General features: G+C 51.6%; 8 protein-coding genes across 8 annotated transcripts; 4 read left to right on the top strand and 4 right to left on the bottom strand.

Annotated features, from left to right (window-relative positions):
- The first annotated feature begins 97 nt into the window (after nucleotides 1-97).
- ASPSYDRAFT_345962 (putative sexual development protein (LsdA)) lies at nucleotides 98-1,572 on the top strand. The gene is made up of 2 exons (XM_040845261.1): nucleotides 98-691; nucleotides 745-1,572. Exons 1-2 carry the CDS (start codon nucleotides 314-316, stop codon nucleotides 1,453-1,455), a joined length of 1,089 nt encoding a protein of 362 aa, XP_040708619.1. The 5' UTR covers nucleotides 98-313; the 3' UTR covers nucleotides 1,456-1,572.
- Nucleotides 1,573-1,689: 117 nt separating this feature from the next.
- Nucleotides 1,690-3,089, bottom strand: ASPSYDRAFT_138350 (polysaccharide lyase family 1 protein; the record flags this gene model as incomplete). Its single annotated transcript, XM_040840829.1, has 5 exons — nucleotides 1,690-2,262; nucleotides 2,325-2,421; nucleotides 2,480-2,605; nucleotides 2,663-2,806; nucleotides 2,887-3,089. The coding sequence occupies 5 exons, from the start codon at nucleotides 3,087-3,089 to the stop codon at nucleotides 1,690-1,692; spliced, it is 1,143 nt and encodes a 380-aa protein (XP_040708618.1).
- Nucleotides 3,090-4,857: 1,768 nt separating this feature from the next.
- Nucleotides 4,858-6,306, top strand: sdh2 (succinate dehydrogenase iron-sulfur protein subunit SDH2). The gene is made up of 4 exons (XM_040850281.1): nucleotides 4,858-5,152; nucleotides 5,220-5,463; nucleotides 5,526-5,677; nucleotides 5,741-6,306. Exons 1-4 carry the CDS (start codon nucleotides 5,048-5,050, stop codon nucleotides 6,062-6,064), a joined length of 825 nt encoding a protein of 274 aa, XP_040708617.1. The 5' UTR covers nucleotides 4,858-5,047; the 3' UTR covers nucleotides 6,065-6,306.
- Nucleotides 6,307-6,895: 589 nt separating this feature from the next.
- ASPSYDRAFT_345170 (ceramidase) lies at nucleotides 6,896-8,372 on the bottom strand. The gene is made up of 4 exons (XM_040845248.1): nucleotides 8,005-8,372; nucleotides 7,738-7,955; nucleotides 7,389-7,670; nucleotides 6,896-7,302 (listed from the first exon to the last, which is right to left on the bottom strand). Exons 1-4 carry the CDS (start codon nucleotides 8,049-8,051, stop codon nucleotides 7,016-7,018), a joined length of 834 nt encoding a protein of 277 aa, XP_040708616.1. The 5' UTR covers nucleotides 8,052-8,372; the 3' UTR covers nucleotides 6,896-7,015.
- A 62-nt stretch (nucleotides 8,373-8,434) lies between these two features.
- Nucleotides 8,435-9,295, bottom strand: ASPSYDRAFT_142496 (class II fructose-bisphosphate aldolase; the record flags this gene model as incomplete). The annotated part of the gene is made up of 1 exon (XM_040841244.1): nucleotides 8,435-9,295. The coding sequence occupies one exon, from the start codon at nucleotides 9,293-9,295 to the stop codon at nucleotides 8,435-8,437; it is 861 nt and encodes a 286-aa protein (XP_040708615.1).
- A 404-nt stretch (nucleotides 9,296-9,699) lies between these two features.
- Nucleotides 9,700-11,119, bottom strand: ASPSYDRAFT_84800 (uncharacterized protein; the record flags this gene model as incomplete). The annotated part of the gene is made up of 3 exons (XM_040851421.1): nucleotides 9,700-10,254; nucleotides 10,316-10,809; nucleotides 10,864-11,119. 3 exons carry the CDS (start codon nucleotides 11,117-11,119, stop codon nucleotides 9,700-9,702), a joined length of 1,305 nt encoding a protein of 434 aa, XP_040708614.1.
- A 1,731-nt stretch (nucleotides 11,120-12,850) lies between these two features.
- On the top strand, nucleotides 12,851-13,607 carry ASPSYDRAFT_84799 (LITAF-like zinc ribbon domain-containing protein; the record flags this gene model as incomplete). Its single annotated transcript, XM_040851420.1, has 3 exons — nucleotides 12,851-12,872; nucleotides 12,926-13,346; nucleotides 13,406-13,607. 3 exons carry the CDS (start codon nucleotides 12,851-12,853, stop codon nucleotides 13,605-13,607), a joined length of 645 nt encoding a protein of 214 aa, XP_040708613.1.
- On the top strand, nucleotides 13,553-14,433 carry ASPSYDRAFT_345181 (uncharacterized protein). The gene has a single exon (XM_040845249.1). The coding sequence runs from the start codon at nucleotides 13,698-13,700 to the stop codon at nucleotides 14,148-14,150; it is 453 nt and encodes a 150-aa protein (XP_040708612.1). The 5' UTR covers nucleotides 13,553-13,697; the 3' UTR covers nucleotides 14,151-14,433.
- Nucleotides 14,434-14,447: the final 14 nt, after the last annotated feature.

The raw sequence follows: 14,447 nt of genomic DNA, 5'->3' as shown, positions 1-14,447 counted from the left end.
CCTACTTTCTAGGGGCACCGTCGGGTATCTACGACCTGAGTCTCTTCCGTCAGGTCGTAGAGGGCTCCTTCCTTATACGGGCCATCAGCAGCTCCTTCCCAGCTGGAGACAGAGAGTGTCTGCCTCCAGAACTGACCGGGCAAGAGCACCGGGACCTACTCACCATCATAAAAGCCCTCGTCTTCCCCCTCTTCTTCCATCTTTCTCTTTCACTTCTGCACCTACGCTCCGTCACCCATCCGAACTATCTGTCCACATTGCCATCCATACTGTATCCTCTTTCAACATTCGGCATCGTTACTCCATCTTCAAAATGCATTTCTCTTCCAACCTTCTTGCTTTGATCCCCATCCTGCCACTCGCGCTTGCGGCCCCAACAGAATGGTCCGACGCGGACGCGGACGTCGAGACAGCGGCCCTTCTCCCTGATGGCCTGCCCTTTCCGAGCCCGGAGCAGCTTCAGAAGATCGAGCAAGGTGCTCATGGAACCCTTCCAGGGCTTCCGCTGCCCACCACCAATATCAGCACTACAGGCACGAGCAACTTGCAGCTCCTAGCCTTCCAGGAGTTTGTTGAGGTTGCCTTCTTCCACGAGCTTGTTGGAAACATCACCCGCAATGTCGACGGCTACGGCTTCGCCACCGACGTTGATCGAGAGTTCGCCCTTCGGAGCCTGCAAACTATTATTGCGGTAGGTCGTCTCAGCAACAAAAGGACTTAGCGGGTGCTAACTTGTAGTTTAAGCAAGAACAAGTGCACGCATTGACTGCCAACGATGCTCTAGGCCACTTCGGTATTAAGCCTATCGAGCCATGCCAGTACAACTTCCCCGTCACGACCCTCAACGACGCCATCGCACTGGCTACAACCTTCACGTCGCACTCCATTGCAACTCTTCAAGATATATCGGAACGATTTGCGGCCAGCGGCGATGCTGCCCTCGTCCGGATGGCTACGAGCATTGTCGGCAACAAGGGTTCTCAACACGGATGGCTCAGAGTGTTCCAGGACAAGTACCCCAGTGAGCTCCCGACTATGACAACAAGCGATGTTAATCTCGGCTTTACCTGGGCTCAGAGCTTCGCCCTCCCTGGCAGCTGCCCCAACATTGGTGACATCAAGCTTCGAACATTCCTGCCTTTGGAGGTTGTGACCCGACCTGAGGCTCGGACACACAAGATCCGCATCTCATGGACCCACGGACCCGACGACAAGAAGGACGATCTTCTGTGGCTCGCCTACATCAACCAGCTGAACGTACCCGTTGTCGTTCCGGTGCAGGTCATTTCTTGCGATGGTGCCAAATCCACTGCTATTGCCACTCTTCCGTACGACGAGTTCTTGCTCAACGGTCTGACGGTTGCAGCGGTTGTCAATCGCAGGGGTCCCTTCGTCAATGCGGCTGCGGTCGCTCAATCGACGGTCTATGGACCGGCCATGTTCATCATTGAATGAGTGATTTTGTATTGTTAGATGTATCACTACAACGTGATGTTTCAGATAGGCTAGCTTCCTAATGAGTCAATGACACGCTATTATTTATTGCAACTCGCGTACAATGACCCGTAACGGGTAGAGAATAACAATTAAAAGGTGAATAAATACAAGCTTGAACGATCTCCTCTCAATCCTCTCCAGATATTATCAGCACGTAGCGCCCGGGACGGCAGGCGGTTTAGGTCAGGAAATCTAGAGCTTTCCCTGTCCAGCGGAAGAAGACACGCTGGAGGCAACATCACCGTATGCAGTAGCAGCGGCGACATTCTGGCCATCGAACTTGCTGAGGAGATCAGTGTCGGCCTGGTCAAAGGTGCCAGAGCTGCCGAATCCGTTCATCTCACAAACACGGCCAAGGTAGTTGGAGCAAGCCTCGTTCGCAGACTCGGAAGGAGAAGCGAAAGCCTGGCCATCGATGGGGTCCTCAACAACAGCGGCAATGTTCTGGAAGACGTTTCCTTCAGCAAGAACATAGCCACCCTCACCGATCTCAAAGGCGTGGCCGGAGTTGTCCTGCCAGTAGTTGTTGACGGCGTGCAACAGGGTGTTACCCTGGACCTTAGGGCTACGGCCGCTAGTCTTGTAGATGTAGTTACCCTTCATGGTAACCATGTCATCAGATCCATCGAGGTAGACACCCCAGTAGTGGTATCCGTCGCAGGTAGCGGAGTAGTCGGATTCACCGTTGATGAAGGAGTTGCTGATTGTCACGCGGTTGTCGGCCTTGGTGCCGAGGACAATGTGCTGGCGACCAATGCGGGCGGTCTTTTTTGTTTGCGTGTTAGTTAGGTAGGAGATTGGATTTACAGAGGGTAAACGAGACATACAGTAACGTGGTCGATCCAGACCTGGTCAGCCTCGTTGATGGTGATTCCGTCTCCACCCCAGACGTACTTGGGGTTGATGTCGGTGACGGCAATGTTCCTGAAAGAGCGTGCATTAGTTTGGCTGACTTGTTATCTGAAAGGAAAGACGGACATACTGGATGATAATGTTCTTTGCGCCGCTGACGATGCGCAGACCCTTACCCTTGATCACACCCTTGCTGCCCTCACCGAGGAGGGTCTTGTCCGAGTTGACGGTGATACCGAGCTGACCGGCGTTGTCACTGTGACAGGTTAGAAATGGCGAGGGAAATAGAGCCAAAGTAGTGGATCGAACGTACTAAGAGACATCGGCGGAGGGAGCATCGGGCTGGTAGTTGGTGCACCAGTCGTTCTGGTTGATGGCGACCTGGCAGCCGGAGTCGGTACCCCAGGGCGCGCAGCCAGTTTCGTCAGTGGTTCCTTCGGTGCCGGTGAAATCGAAGCTGTAGTGCGCGACATGTTAGTCTCCTGCCTCATTGAGGGGTATTTTTTTTTTTTTTGGAGGGAAATGGGCTGTATATACGTCTGGGAGAGAACGATGACGCGAGCCTGGTCATCCCCGAGGTACGAGACCAGCTCGTCGGTGGACTCAGGGTAGACGGCCTCGGCGCTGCCACCACCAGTAACGCCGCTGGCGAAGCCCTCTGCTTCACCGCTGACGCTAATGGCGCTTGCGGTGCTGCTGAGGAGAGCCGTGGCAAGGCTAAGGAGAGAAATGGACTTCATCGTGATGAAAACGAGCGAATTGGGACCAGCCGAGAAGGTTAAAACAAGAAACGATGATTGGGATGAGGACTTTTTACGGAGGAGACATTGGGAAGATTTTATATCATTGCGTCTTGTCTAAGATCGAGACAGTCGAAATTAACTAACGGATAATAGCGTGATAAGTTCAATCCACTCGGCACTTTATCTTGATGAGAGACCCATCATGGTGGCATCAGATAAAAAGAGAGGAGCCCCATGGACCTATTGCGGAAACCGGTCTTTACGGCCTGCATGTCCTCAGGCTCCTCACAGGCTCAAGCCAAGGGCAAGACAGCCGGGGCCGTTTGGAAATTGGATGTGTTTCAAGATTTCCACTAAAGAGAAGGTCCGGCACTTGATTCTAGTATTGCGCGAACAAGCAATTTCTCCGTCTTGGCGGTAGATGAGATAGTGCTTGACGGTCTCTTGACCGTCTATCTTGACGATCAGCCCCAGCTGCAGGTTCACGGCGTGTAACTGCTGGAAGATTTACGGAAAATTCATAGAAGCCTGCAAAACATTGTCATTTGCCGGTCATAGATCGGCGCACGGGGCTGGTATAGACCCCCGAATCCATCGCAATCGGTGTGGGGTGACGAAGAGACTTTATGAATATGGTCCTTCAATCGGAATTAAAAATTTTAGATTTTCCGAAGCCCGAAGTTCACACTGCCATCAGGGAGTCATGTCATGGTGGCTCTTGCTTGACGTGGTCAAGGAGTGATGTTGATCCACTGTGGACAGCAGTGGCCAGGCTTTGACCCGTTTGACCCATAAGGCGAGCCACGCACTTTCAACAACAAATCAGTGCCCCTGTCAAGCAAGTTCTGGAAACACTTGTTTTAACTTGGTTTCCGGTGTCCCTGGGGAAAGAGAATGAGAGCGACAGTGAGAAGTGAGGACCTTCAAGTGTTCCAACATCAGCTGTCTCTTCGGTCTCATGATATTCTATCGTAGATAAGGCACGCTGGATGAGGTGTTAGTCCGAGACTGCGCTAAACATCGGTGACCCATGAAATATAACTGTGTGGGCGGTTAATATGGGTTGTATATTGCTTCGGCATTCCGGAAGATGATTTTAAATCGGAGACGGATAACGACCGCCCTCGCCTTGTCGCGGTGAGGCGACTGCGATGGTGAGATGGTCGCACTGGCATCTCTTTTCATGACAAAACACAGGAGTGCTAGGCAACCATAAAAAGGGAGCTATGGCCTGTCCAAGTGTGAAGGTCTGGTTTCGGACTCAAGCGTGAATGAAACATCCGGCCTTGATGCCTGGCGAGCCGGGATAAATGCCTGAGGCATGCATACTCGGCTTCATAGTTTCTGCCCGGGGCATCAATCTGCCTCTCTGCCTCAGGCTCTGTCACATGAGGGTCGGCAAGTGACGGCAATTCGGATGACCGTCCCGAATCCCCATCGGACGTAGGCAGGGTTCAACGGGAGCTCATGGGGGTTGTGTAGAGTAGGTTGCTTGGGTGGAAAAGTTCAGTGGAATATATTTGGCCTGCTCATAGTCGGGAAATAGATCTAGAAGAGCATCAACATGGCCGAGAGTATCGACAGTGTCGGGCGAGCAGTGGCTGAGACGGAAATATGTTTTCCATTCACAGGCCGCCGTGTCCGCCCGACGCTTGTAATTAGGCTGCGCGTGATTGGCGGACGGCAGCTGAATCAGCAAAGTGCCGACCGCCAGACCCGAGGTTACCTTCCCTGTGGCAGAAACGAGCTCTTCGTGACGAGTGAACATCTTGAACTCTTGATCCTCGCTTCACTAGGACTTCAGTTGTCTCTTGTCGCTGGCGAGCCTTCGTCTGAACTCTCCTCTCCCCTCCGGTTATTTTCTTTCGCCTCTCTGCGCCTAATTGCACCTATTTCACTCTCCACGCCCTCCTTTCGCGATTCGCCCCAGTCTCGGATTGAAGGAAAAAGTCACGATGGCCTCCCTTCGCACAACGTCGCGCCTCGTCGCCTCCTCAAGGTCGCTTTTCCGCCCCGCGACCCTCGCCCGCTCATATGCGACTGTTGAATCTGGTATTCAGGTGAGTAAATACTACTACGCCAGTACCCCAGCTTTGTTCCGGCCGCTAACTTTAGAGGTGTGTATAGGAGCCCGCCGCTAAGGTCAAGAAGTTCCAAGTTTACCGCTGGAACCCCGATGCTCCCGCCGAGAAGCCCAAGATGCAGACCTACGAATTGGACCTGAACAAGACCGGCCCCATGATGTTGGATGCACTCATTCGGATCAAGAACGAAATCGACCCCACACTGACCTTCCGACGGAGTTGCCGTGAGGGTATCTGCGGTAGCTGTGCGATGAACATCGATGGTGTCAACACCCTTGCTTGCTTGTGTACGTTCTATCGGGATTGATTGGTAGCAAGTTGAGGACAGCCAGCTAACAAACATGGGCAGGCCGCATTCCCACGGATACCGCCAAGGAATCCCGCATCTACCCATTGCCACACACCTACGTTGTCAAGGACCTTGTCCCCGATTTGACGCAGTTCTACAAGCAGTACAAGTCAATTAAGCCTTACCTCCAGCGCGATACCAAGACGGAAGATGTAAGCACCCGCCTTTCTCCGCGCTTTATCCATAGTCAAAAGAAATACTCACAACATTTTTAGGGTCTTGAGAACCGTCAAAGCCCGGAGGACCGCAAGAAGCTGGATGGTCTGTACGAGTGCATTCTGTGCGCGTGCTGCTCAACTTCCTGCCCTTCATACTGGTGGAACAGCGAGGAGTACCTCGGACCCGCCATCCTGCTTCAATCCTACCGTTGGTTAGCCGACTCCCGTGATCAGAAGACCGAAGAGCGCAAGCACGCCATGGACAACAGCATGAGCGTCTACCGTTGCCACACCATTCTCAACTGCACGCGGACATGCCCCAAGGGTTTGAACCCTGCACGGGCCATTGCGGAGATCAAGAAGATGATGGCTACTCACTAGAAAGCAGGATGCAAAGCAGGAGATCAAAATTGTTTTATTTTCATTCCCTTCTCTAGCATTTTGGTCGTTATTATATTTCCTATGTACTTGTGTGATCTAGCTCTTATTCCCTTGTTTTTGAGACCCTTGACGTCGGATGTTTCAATAGGTGTAAATGTGTGAATATTCTTTTCTTGTCATGAATAAATCATATTTAACTCTTTAAGTTTCTGATCTTATAATGTGACGATTTAAAACAGCTGAAGTTGCTGTACAATAGGTGCAGTCGCCAAGTCCCGACCGGCAATGCAGTTCGGCTTCTCCATGCGGTCCATGGGAATAGCTTCACATAGCTGATGACTCAGTTGGTAGGGCACCCGCTTCACGTGCGGAAGGTCCAGGGCTACCCCTGATGGTCCAGACCTTCTGATATGATCTTTGTTTTTGCCTGTGGCACCTGGTGCATTATGCAACTGTATATTTCACTACATACCGCAACATGGGTAAATACAGCCAACGCCATGTAACCTTCAACAATTACGTCCGAGCGCCCCTCAATTCGGAGTATGGGAGCCAGTTGATTGGAAATCAAAAGACACCTACAGGAGCAGTGCCAATCAGGGATCCACCTCGGGCAGGCCTTCGGGTGAAGACGCCTCTGTTTATATGTACGCGGTCCGGATAGACTCCCGAGATCGGGGAGGGCCGATCCTTGGCCAAGGATAAGGATCATACAAGCATGTTCATAGTTGAGTTTGTTCGCGCGGAACCTGTCAGATACAATCGGAGGCGCGTACTTTTCTCTCTCTTTTTTTTTTTTTTCTTGGTCGTGGTGGTAAATAAACAATGCGGCTTGGGCATTACCATAGGTCTATCTTTCGTTTAGTCATAGTGATACGGGTGATTCCACGACTCTCTATCAAAAGCTATGAATGGTTCTCAAGGACAACGTCTGCACCAACTCCGTGCCAATTAATTCCCCTTTTTCACTTCTTCCCCAGCAATCCCAGAAAGCAGTTTCGCCACGGGAGGAATTGGGAATGCCATCTCAGGCGTTGGATCTTGATCTACCTCACCTGAGGTAATTAAATCCACAATCGCGACCGCAACATACCCGCCAATACTGGTAAAAACATGCCACCAGCCATGTAGCTCGAATAGGAATGCCAATGGGGTGCCGACGAACTTCCGGGCTTCCAGCAGACTTGGGCATGCGAAGTTGTCGATCAGCCAGACGCCATAGCCGAAGAGAAAGCAGCCTATGCGATTGTTAGTTACGCAGTTCCGCAGCTTGCGTGCTTGGTTGTTTGTAACGAGAAAGGGAACAAGGGGGTTGGAAATGTACAGAGTCCAAAGCGCGCGATACGCCTCATATTACCCCGGATAGACGGATTGGGGATCTGGCGGGGGATTGTCTTCATTGTTCTGATTGTAATGAGAAGTGCCGCGGTGCCAAACGAAACGGCGTGGAGAAGGAACTCGTCCATGACCATGTGCACGACCATGACTATGGTGAAGAGCGCGAGGAGAATACCTCCCACGAGCTTCGTGTGCTGGGGGTCCTTTTGGAAAGTGAGGATGCGGTACAGAAGAGGTGTCGTCAGGAGGTGCATAGATAGCTCATCCGCTGTGAAAGAGCAAACCTAGACGTCAGCCAAATCGACGCGGAAGAAACAAGGGACAGGCGCGCGTACACATTTGCGTGTGATACTTGAGGGTCATATGGTAGCCTGCCGAGCAGACCCCAACTCCGATTAACCCATAGTACGGAATACAGCGCGAGAACGTAGCTTGTTGCTTTCGCTGGAGCTTGGCGATGCCATAGAGCCCAAACGCGCAGTATATGAGGCTGCTCAGCGTGTTTATGAACTCGGCCACGTAGCGGGTGATGACGTAGTCTTCTTCGCAGAAACTGGAAAAATAAATAAGGGTCCGTCCAATGGTTCCGCAGAGGTACATACTTTAGATAAGAGGTCTGCGGCCCCCAGAAGGGCTCAATTGGATTCATTATTGCGGCTGAAGAGAGGGATGAGGAGGAAGGAGAATCCAGCGACCTCGAAGAATGACGGAGTTGCTCGGAAGTTGACCGCCCCCGCCGACTCTTCTATACATTAGTAGTAGTAAATTTGGAAGCTACCTGTCGTTATTAATAACCATCACATGAAACAACTGGCATGCGAACTCCTCAAACAAACCGGAATATTTACGGTTCTACCCTCCGCGAACATCTTTTTGTCGCGAAAGCGGACGGTTCGCCGCACTAGAGCAATATTCACTTATATATATACGTTGTGTAGCCCAGCTTCAAGCACCAGGAACTACAACCACGATAGGATACTTGTTATTTTTGAACAATGATAGGATGGATTCTGAAGAACTACTTCGGTCCAATCAATACCTGCCAGTCGACCCCAGCATATCCATGCACCGCTCGACAGCCTTCTGCATCTCATCCGTCGCTTCCTCCAATAGCGCCGTCAACGGAATTCGCCCAGCCTTCTCCCTCTGCACTTTGATATACTCATTGTTCAACACCTTGTTAATGTTCACCTTCGACACTCCACAGTCAATGCACTTCTGGAAAATCTCCTTCGTAAACGGATCCGCCCCATGCAGCACAAGCTTCACCCGATCCCCAACCTTATCCTGAATGGTCTGCAATCGGTCATACTCCAACTGGATCCCCCGGGGCCCATACTCCCCATGCACATTCCCAAAAGCGGGCGCAAGCCAATCAATCCCCGTGGCAACAAACTCCTCACTCTCTTCCGGCGTCGTCAACAGGCCCTCCAAATCAGCCGTATCTCCGACTCCATCTTCCCCACCCTCAATACGCCCGGGCTCAGCCTCCGTCGCGATCCCGCGCTCATTGCAATAAGACACCAATTCCTGCGTTAGCCGCAGATTCTCCTCCTTCTCGTAATGCGACATGTCAACCATGATACTGTCGAACCCGCCCAGGTCTGCCGCGCGGCGGATGATCTCGGGTGTTTGCGCGTGGTCCATGTGTACGGTGACCGGGACGGAGGCGTTGCGCGCGGCTTCGGCGGCGGCGTGAACGAGGATCCCATCGGCGTAGTGCACGGCCCAGGGGAAGAGGAGGATCATGGCCGGTGAGCGCTTCTTGTCTGCGGCGCGCGCGGTGGCTAGGATGCCTTCGAGGTTGTAGCAGCACATTGCGGGGACCCCGTAGTGGTTTGTGGCGGCATGGTTGAGAATGGAGAGGGCGCGGTTCTCTTTTTGGAGGGGCATTTTGCTTGCTTCTCTCTCTTTTTCTTTTCGCGGGGTTATTTTTTATTAATTTCAGAGAGAGACTGGGAAGGGGAAGAGCGAAGGATGGATCGAATTGAAGAGGTGTTAGCAAGTGGTAGAAAGCGCAGTGTTTTATAGCCTGTCACTGTATGATACCCCCCGCTGCTCCTCCGCATCCCCCGGAGTTGGTCCGACAGACCTGAGATATGATCGCCGTTCAATTTTGGAATTTACCGGGGCGAAAGCCGGATTTCCATTATTTTCTTGATTTTTTCCATGTGAGGTTGCGCTGTTTTATTCTTTAACCGTGATTTCATTGCACCTGAGCACGAAGCGGCTACAATTTTGGAAGAGTGAAACAAAGAATCAAATTCAAGTCATTATACATCGTGTAGATATACCAATTACTGGCCGTAAACTCTAATAACACTGGTGCCGCTCTGCGCTCCCGATCCGTGTCTTTGGGCCATAAACAGCACATTCAATGCTGCATTTCCGAGATGAAGTGGGCAGTAAAGGTCCCGCGCCTTCTGCACAACTACCTCAAGCTTGGCAGCGACCTGGTCCACCGTTGGAGACCCCGCTGGTGCCTTGTCACCAATGCGTCCCTCAATCATTTCGAGGCCCTGTTGGATAAAGGATTTGCTAGCGCCGGCAGCTTGGCTGACCAGACCGTAGAACTGCGTGAGATCAACATTGAGATATCGCGCGAACGAAACGGCCTCGGCGGCCGCGACAAGATTGACGCCCCGCATGAAATCCAAGACAAGTTCAGTGGCGGCTTCGGTGTCGGCGCATGGGGTAACGTCCGAAATAGGCTTGGCATAGTACTGTCGGACCATGGCCGAGTCATCCTTGGGGCCCCATCCTTGTAGAAGAGCAGAAAGGTATGTTTGTTCGGCGGTAGAGCAAAGAGGGGTAGGGAAGTTGTGTTGGCGGGCAGTTGTGGTAATGATTCCCTGCAACCAACTAGTTAGCGACCAAATGAATTTGATGCTCGGTGAGCGGGGTAAAGCGTACAGCGTCTTTGAGAATAATGGTTAATGCACTGGCCCCGGGGTTCCAATCCTCCTCCACCATCCGGGGAAATCGGTTCTCATGCATCCATGTCCACGCATCCGAAGTCTGTATCTTCTCGGCCGTCGCGCGAGCATCGAGACCGAGCTGCGCGGCAAATCCCATAGCCTCACTAGCACCTAGAATGTGAATGGCTGCCAAAACCTGGTGTACCATTTTCATATTGCTACCTGCACCGATCCCGCCGGGAACTAAGTATAGCTTGTTTTCGTCCGACATTTCCTGTAGGATGTCGCGGCCCGCTTGGAGCGCTTCATCAGACGCCCCGGCCATGATGGAGAGCGTCCCATCCGCCGCACGTTTGGCACCACCAGAAACCGGACTGTCGACGAAAAGAATGTCGCCGCGACCGCGATTTTGGAGCTCGGCAGCAACAGACTGAGCATACATTGCGGATACCGTCGAGCAGAGCATGAGCACTGCGTTCTGTGGCAAAACTAAAATTCCATGAGTCTGGGCTTTAATCGGGTCAAATGGCTTTGAATACATACATTGTACGATACCGTTGTCGTCAAATAGGACTGATTGCGCTTGTGGCGCTGAAGCCACCATAACAACATAGTACTTCTTGCCTTCAGCTGATTCACGAAGAGAGGACGCAGGTATACCACCAGCAGCTTTGAAACGCTCAATTGAGGCCGGGAATACATCGAAACCATGGACTGGATAGCCCTGTTTGACGAGGTGGGTGGCCATGCCAAACCCCATGGCTCCTAGGCCCACAAAACCGATTGATGGCTTGGACATGACGAAGGTGACTGAATACTAAGATAATTCGAATTGACTGTTCCAATGCCCTTTAATTGCTGAAAACACTCTTTAAGAAGGAAACAAGCTGTGATGAAGAGGAGGGGAAAGGTGGGATGTCCGGTTGAAGAATCGGAGTTCATCCGACGTCACTCAGAGTCGGTATCTTGTGCGACCCCTCGAGATTGGGAGCCGATCTGAGAACAAACTTAGTAGGGAAATTTGGAACCGGCAAAGGTCGTCGTCGAATCACCGTGTTTATTAAACGCGGAGAAGGTGCTCGGCGGCGTCCGAGGGCATAGACTTCGCGTCCGGAGACACTGCGAGTCCAAATATTCATGAAGTGTTTTAGGCTAAATCTCGACAGCTGTCACCCGGATAAGTGTGGGACGAGTCTTTTAACCAGCGGCCATTGCGAATATCTGGCAGGGACATATATTGCCATGATGTAGGCCAACGCACTCCTTGACCAGGACGTCGAGTGCTGGCCACTTCAGGGGCAAGATCACTTAATGACGGGCGCGCCGTTTTATGGTCTAGCGGCGTCGAGTCGATTTGATGAAGGGAAAAGTCCAGATACTTGGAAGATAGAAGTTCATCCCTATCGCGATCTAATTTCCTCCGGTGTTGCTCCGGCTGAATCCAGTCGTGGAGGATTGTTGCAAGCTGGATTTAAGTGTGAGTATAGCGTGCTATCGCAGGGTGGAAACCATTTCGATGGCAAGAAAGTGCGGCTCTTGTTTTCTTGTTTGGTGAAGATGACATGACAGGCCAAATGAGTGCCTGAGGCAGGGAATACTCGTCTAGCGCTGTTTCTACGAGAAATGACGGGAGCTGTCAGTCCTTTCCGGTTTCCAAACACCACACGATCGTCGGTGCAGACTTTTCAGGTTGTTGCTCAAGGCGCTTCCCAGCCCTCATCAAGAGTGCTGTTGAAAAATTGATTCTGACAACTTCGCCTCTTCATGACGAGCTCGTGACCCACCCTCGGATCTTCAAAGAATACGAGGCTCATTCAGGGATGAAGAAAAGATCCCCCTGCATCGCCCCAATATGGTGTCCGTATTTTGTCGTTTGAGCTGGCTGACCAACAGGAAATTTCCAATCCGAACGTTTTCGCCCAGGTGGGGTCCCACTCGTATTCTATTAATGGCAAAGACAGCTTGGGTTGGACAAGTGGTTCGACCAATTTCCTCCTCGTATCGCTCTCCAAGGCAATCTCGCACTGTTCCTTGGCTGCCGTGAGCGGTTGTAATCCGCGAGCCAGTGATTATTGAGACGACAACGACGACCGCAAGAGAAAGATCAGTTCTAAAGTTTCTCGCTGTTCACATATGGTGCTTACCTTCCGGGACCCCTTGTGGGACTCGCAAGTTTTGGCCCCAAACTTGGTGCTTCAGCCCCAAGCCAAGCTCTAAAAGAATGTCATGGTTTCTGGATGACACGGGTTCTTCGAGGCTGAATCGAGAAATTGGCGGAGTTTTGAGTTTTGCATGGAGCCCAAAACTGCGTTTCTGCCTATGGGGGCTGCGAGTGCCTCGTATCGGAAGGCTTTGCCAGCCCAGCGTCAGCCATTTTGGTGAATCATGTTGATCCGGCGAGGGATGCATATATTAGACTGCCGAATGCCAGCAAAGGAGTGTTCCTCCAGATTTTTCTTCACTCTGCTCTGACAGTTCCTGCAACACCTGTACTTGCGTGGTCGATACGTTTCGAACTTTTCCTCTCAAGATGGCCGAGAAAGCGAACTACCGTATGCTGTTATTCAGAATCCCCTCTTGAGCTTGGTTGATGCTAACTTGAAAGCTGCCTCAGCACCAGAGCTCCAGGCGGCATCACCTCCTACTTACGAACAGCCCCCTGCTGTCCCGCAAGAGGCACACCGTGCTGCACACGGGCCTGGCGCTGAGCTTCACCTCGAGCAGATGCCGCCTCAAGGATATGCAAATGTCCACCAGCAGGCACCACAGGGCTATGCGCACACTCCCCAACAGTCACCTCAGGCACATGCGAATGCTGCCCAACAAGCACCTGGTCCCTGGAACCCCAACCCACAAATGTATCCGCCCCAACAATACGCAGCGCCAGCGCCAGCGCCAGCCCAAAACAACTACCCTACCGCGATCCCTCTGCACGCTCTGGAACGTACCTCTCAGGTTGTTGACTGCCCCATGTGCCACACACGAGAGATGACCCGAACAGAGGCCGTAAATGGAGCGACAACCCAGTATGTTCACGGCGGAAACACCTCTTTCAAGAAAACATTTGGCTAATAACTTTGTTTAGTGGTTGGGCAGCCGTTCTTTGCTGCTGCGCCTGTATAGGATGTATTCCCTACTTCATGGCCGCTTTCAAAGATGTGGAGCACAAGTGCGGGAAGTGCAACTATCTACTTGCTACCTACCATGGAAGTGGCCATGTTGTCGTACACCAGCAGTCGATACAGCAGACACAGCAGCCAGTACAGGGTCAGCCAATGAAACAGTGAAGATACCCCCATTTGTGCCGATGCTCTGAGTTTTTTTGTCTTTCTGATTTGGATTGGCGAAGAGGAGTTGTGGTGTACCCAGATTGTAATATGAAGGTGATGGTGATGTGTGAAGTTATGAAGACTTGTGCCGAATTATGGATACTACTTATTGATACCTCGATTCTCTTAATGGCTGCAATAAATTATTTCACATTTGGTTCTCCTGACTCCTCAGATTTAAAGTGTTTATCTGCTATTTTTTACATGGCATACGAGGTTGCCGAATTCGGACTTGGCAGTGACCCGCGCCGGTCAAAATTTCAATTTGGTGTGAATAGAATTCATCTGGCGATTATCTGGAGAAGTTTTCAAACCGCAAATACGGAGCACATTGAGGCTTTCTCTGCTGACGAGACCTCGATGGTAAACTCAAGGTCTGGGGAAACGGGTGGAGCTGCAGATCATCTTCAGATTGAAAGACGCGACTGCCAAGAAAACATCGCGCCAAGACTTGTGATGCACCGGCCGTCAACAGTCAAGGGCCAACTTTCCTCCTCATAGATTCCATGGTCCCTTCGGCCTGTTGACCCTTCCATCCAATCTCATTCGCTTGCCATGTTGGAAATCGACTCCGACCATCTCGAACCACCATCTTCAGCAGATTTCTCCGTACCGGAGCCATGACGTCAAACACTTCCGCGAGTCTCATCTTCCTCGCTGATCCGAACGATTGAGTGGTGACGCCAGGAGCTGGACTGTGCCTGGCAATCAACATGAATCGAAACTTCGCTACAGCATCGCTTTATTTGCATAATTATCGCAATAAATTCAACACGAAATGTTCAAAAAGCTTAGTTT

Source organism: Aspergillus sydowii, assembly GCF_001890705.1.
Source record: "Aspergillus sydowii CBS 593.65 unplaced genomic scaffold ASPSYscaffold_1, whole genome shotgun sequence".
NCBI lineage: Eukaryota > Fungi > Ascomycota > Eurotiomycetes > Eurotiales > Aspergillaceae > Aspergillus > Aspergillus sydowii.
Note: the sequence above shows the minus strand (reverse complement) of the source record. Positions and strands in the feature narration are given on the sequence as shown.

What these genes read in the sequence shown, in the direction of transcription:
- ASPSYDRAFT_345962 (XM_040845261.1), top strand. Translation starts at nt 314, where the DNA reads ATGCATTTCTCTTCCAACCTTCTTGCTTTGATCCCCATCCTGCCACTC. An exon ending in GCCTGCAAACTATTATTGCG is followed by an intron (nt 692 to 744) that starts GTAGGTCGTCTC and finishes TTGTAGTTTAAG; the next exon opens with CAAGAACAAGTGCACGCATT.
- sdh2 (XM_040850281.1), top strand. Translation starts at nt 5,048, where the DNA reads ATGGCCTCCCTTCGCACAACGTCGCGCCTCGTCGCCTCCTCAAGGTCG. An exon ending in CAACACCCTTGCTTGCTTGT is followed by an intron (nt 5,464 to 5,525) that starts GTACGTTCTATC and finishes AAACATGGGCAG; the next exon opens with GCCGCATTCCCACGGATACC. An exon ending in GCGATACCAAGACGGAAGAT is followed by an intron (nt 5,678 to 5,740) that starts GTAAGCACCCGC and finishes CAACATTTTTAG; the next exon opens with GGTCTTGAGAACCGTCAAAG.
- ASPSYDRAFT_345170 (XM_040845248.1), bottom strand. Translation starts at nt 8,051, where the DNA reads ATGAATCCAATTGAGCCCTTCTGGGGGCCGCAGACCTCTTATCTAAA. An exon ending in CAAGTATCACACGCAAATGT is followed by an intron (nt 7,671 to 7,737) that starts GTACGCGCGCCT and finishes GCTCTTTCACAG; the next exon opens with CGGATGAGCTATCTATGCAC. An exon ending in TATCGCGCGCTTTGGACTCT is followed by an intron (nt 7,303 to 7,388) that starts GTACATTTCCAA and finishes ACAATCGCATAG; the next exon opens with GCTGCTTTCTCTTCGGCTAT.
- ASPSYDRAFT_345181 (XM_040845249.1), top strand. Translation starts at nt 13,698, where the DNA reads ATGAAGGTGATGGTGATGTGTGAAGTTATGAAGACTTGTGCCGAATTA.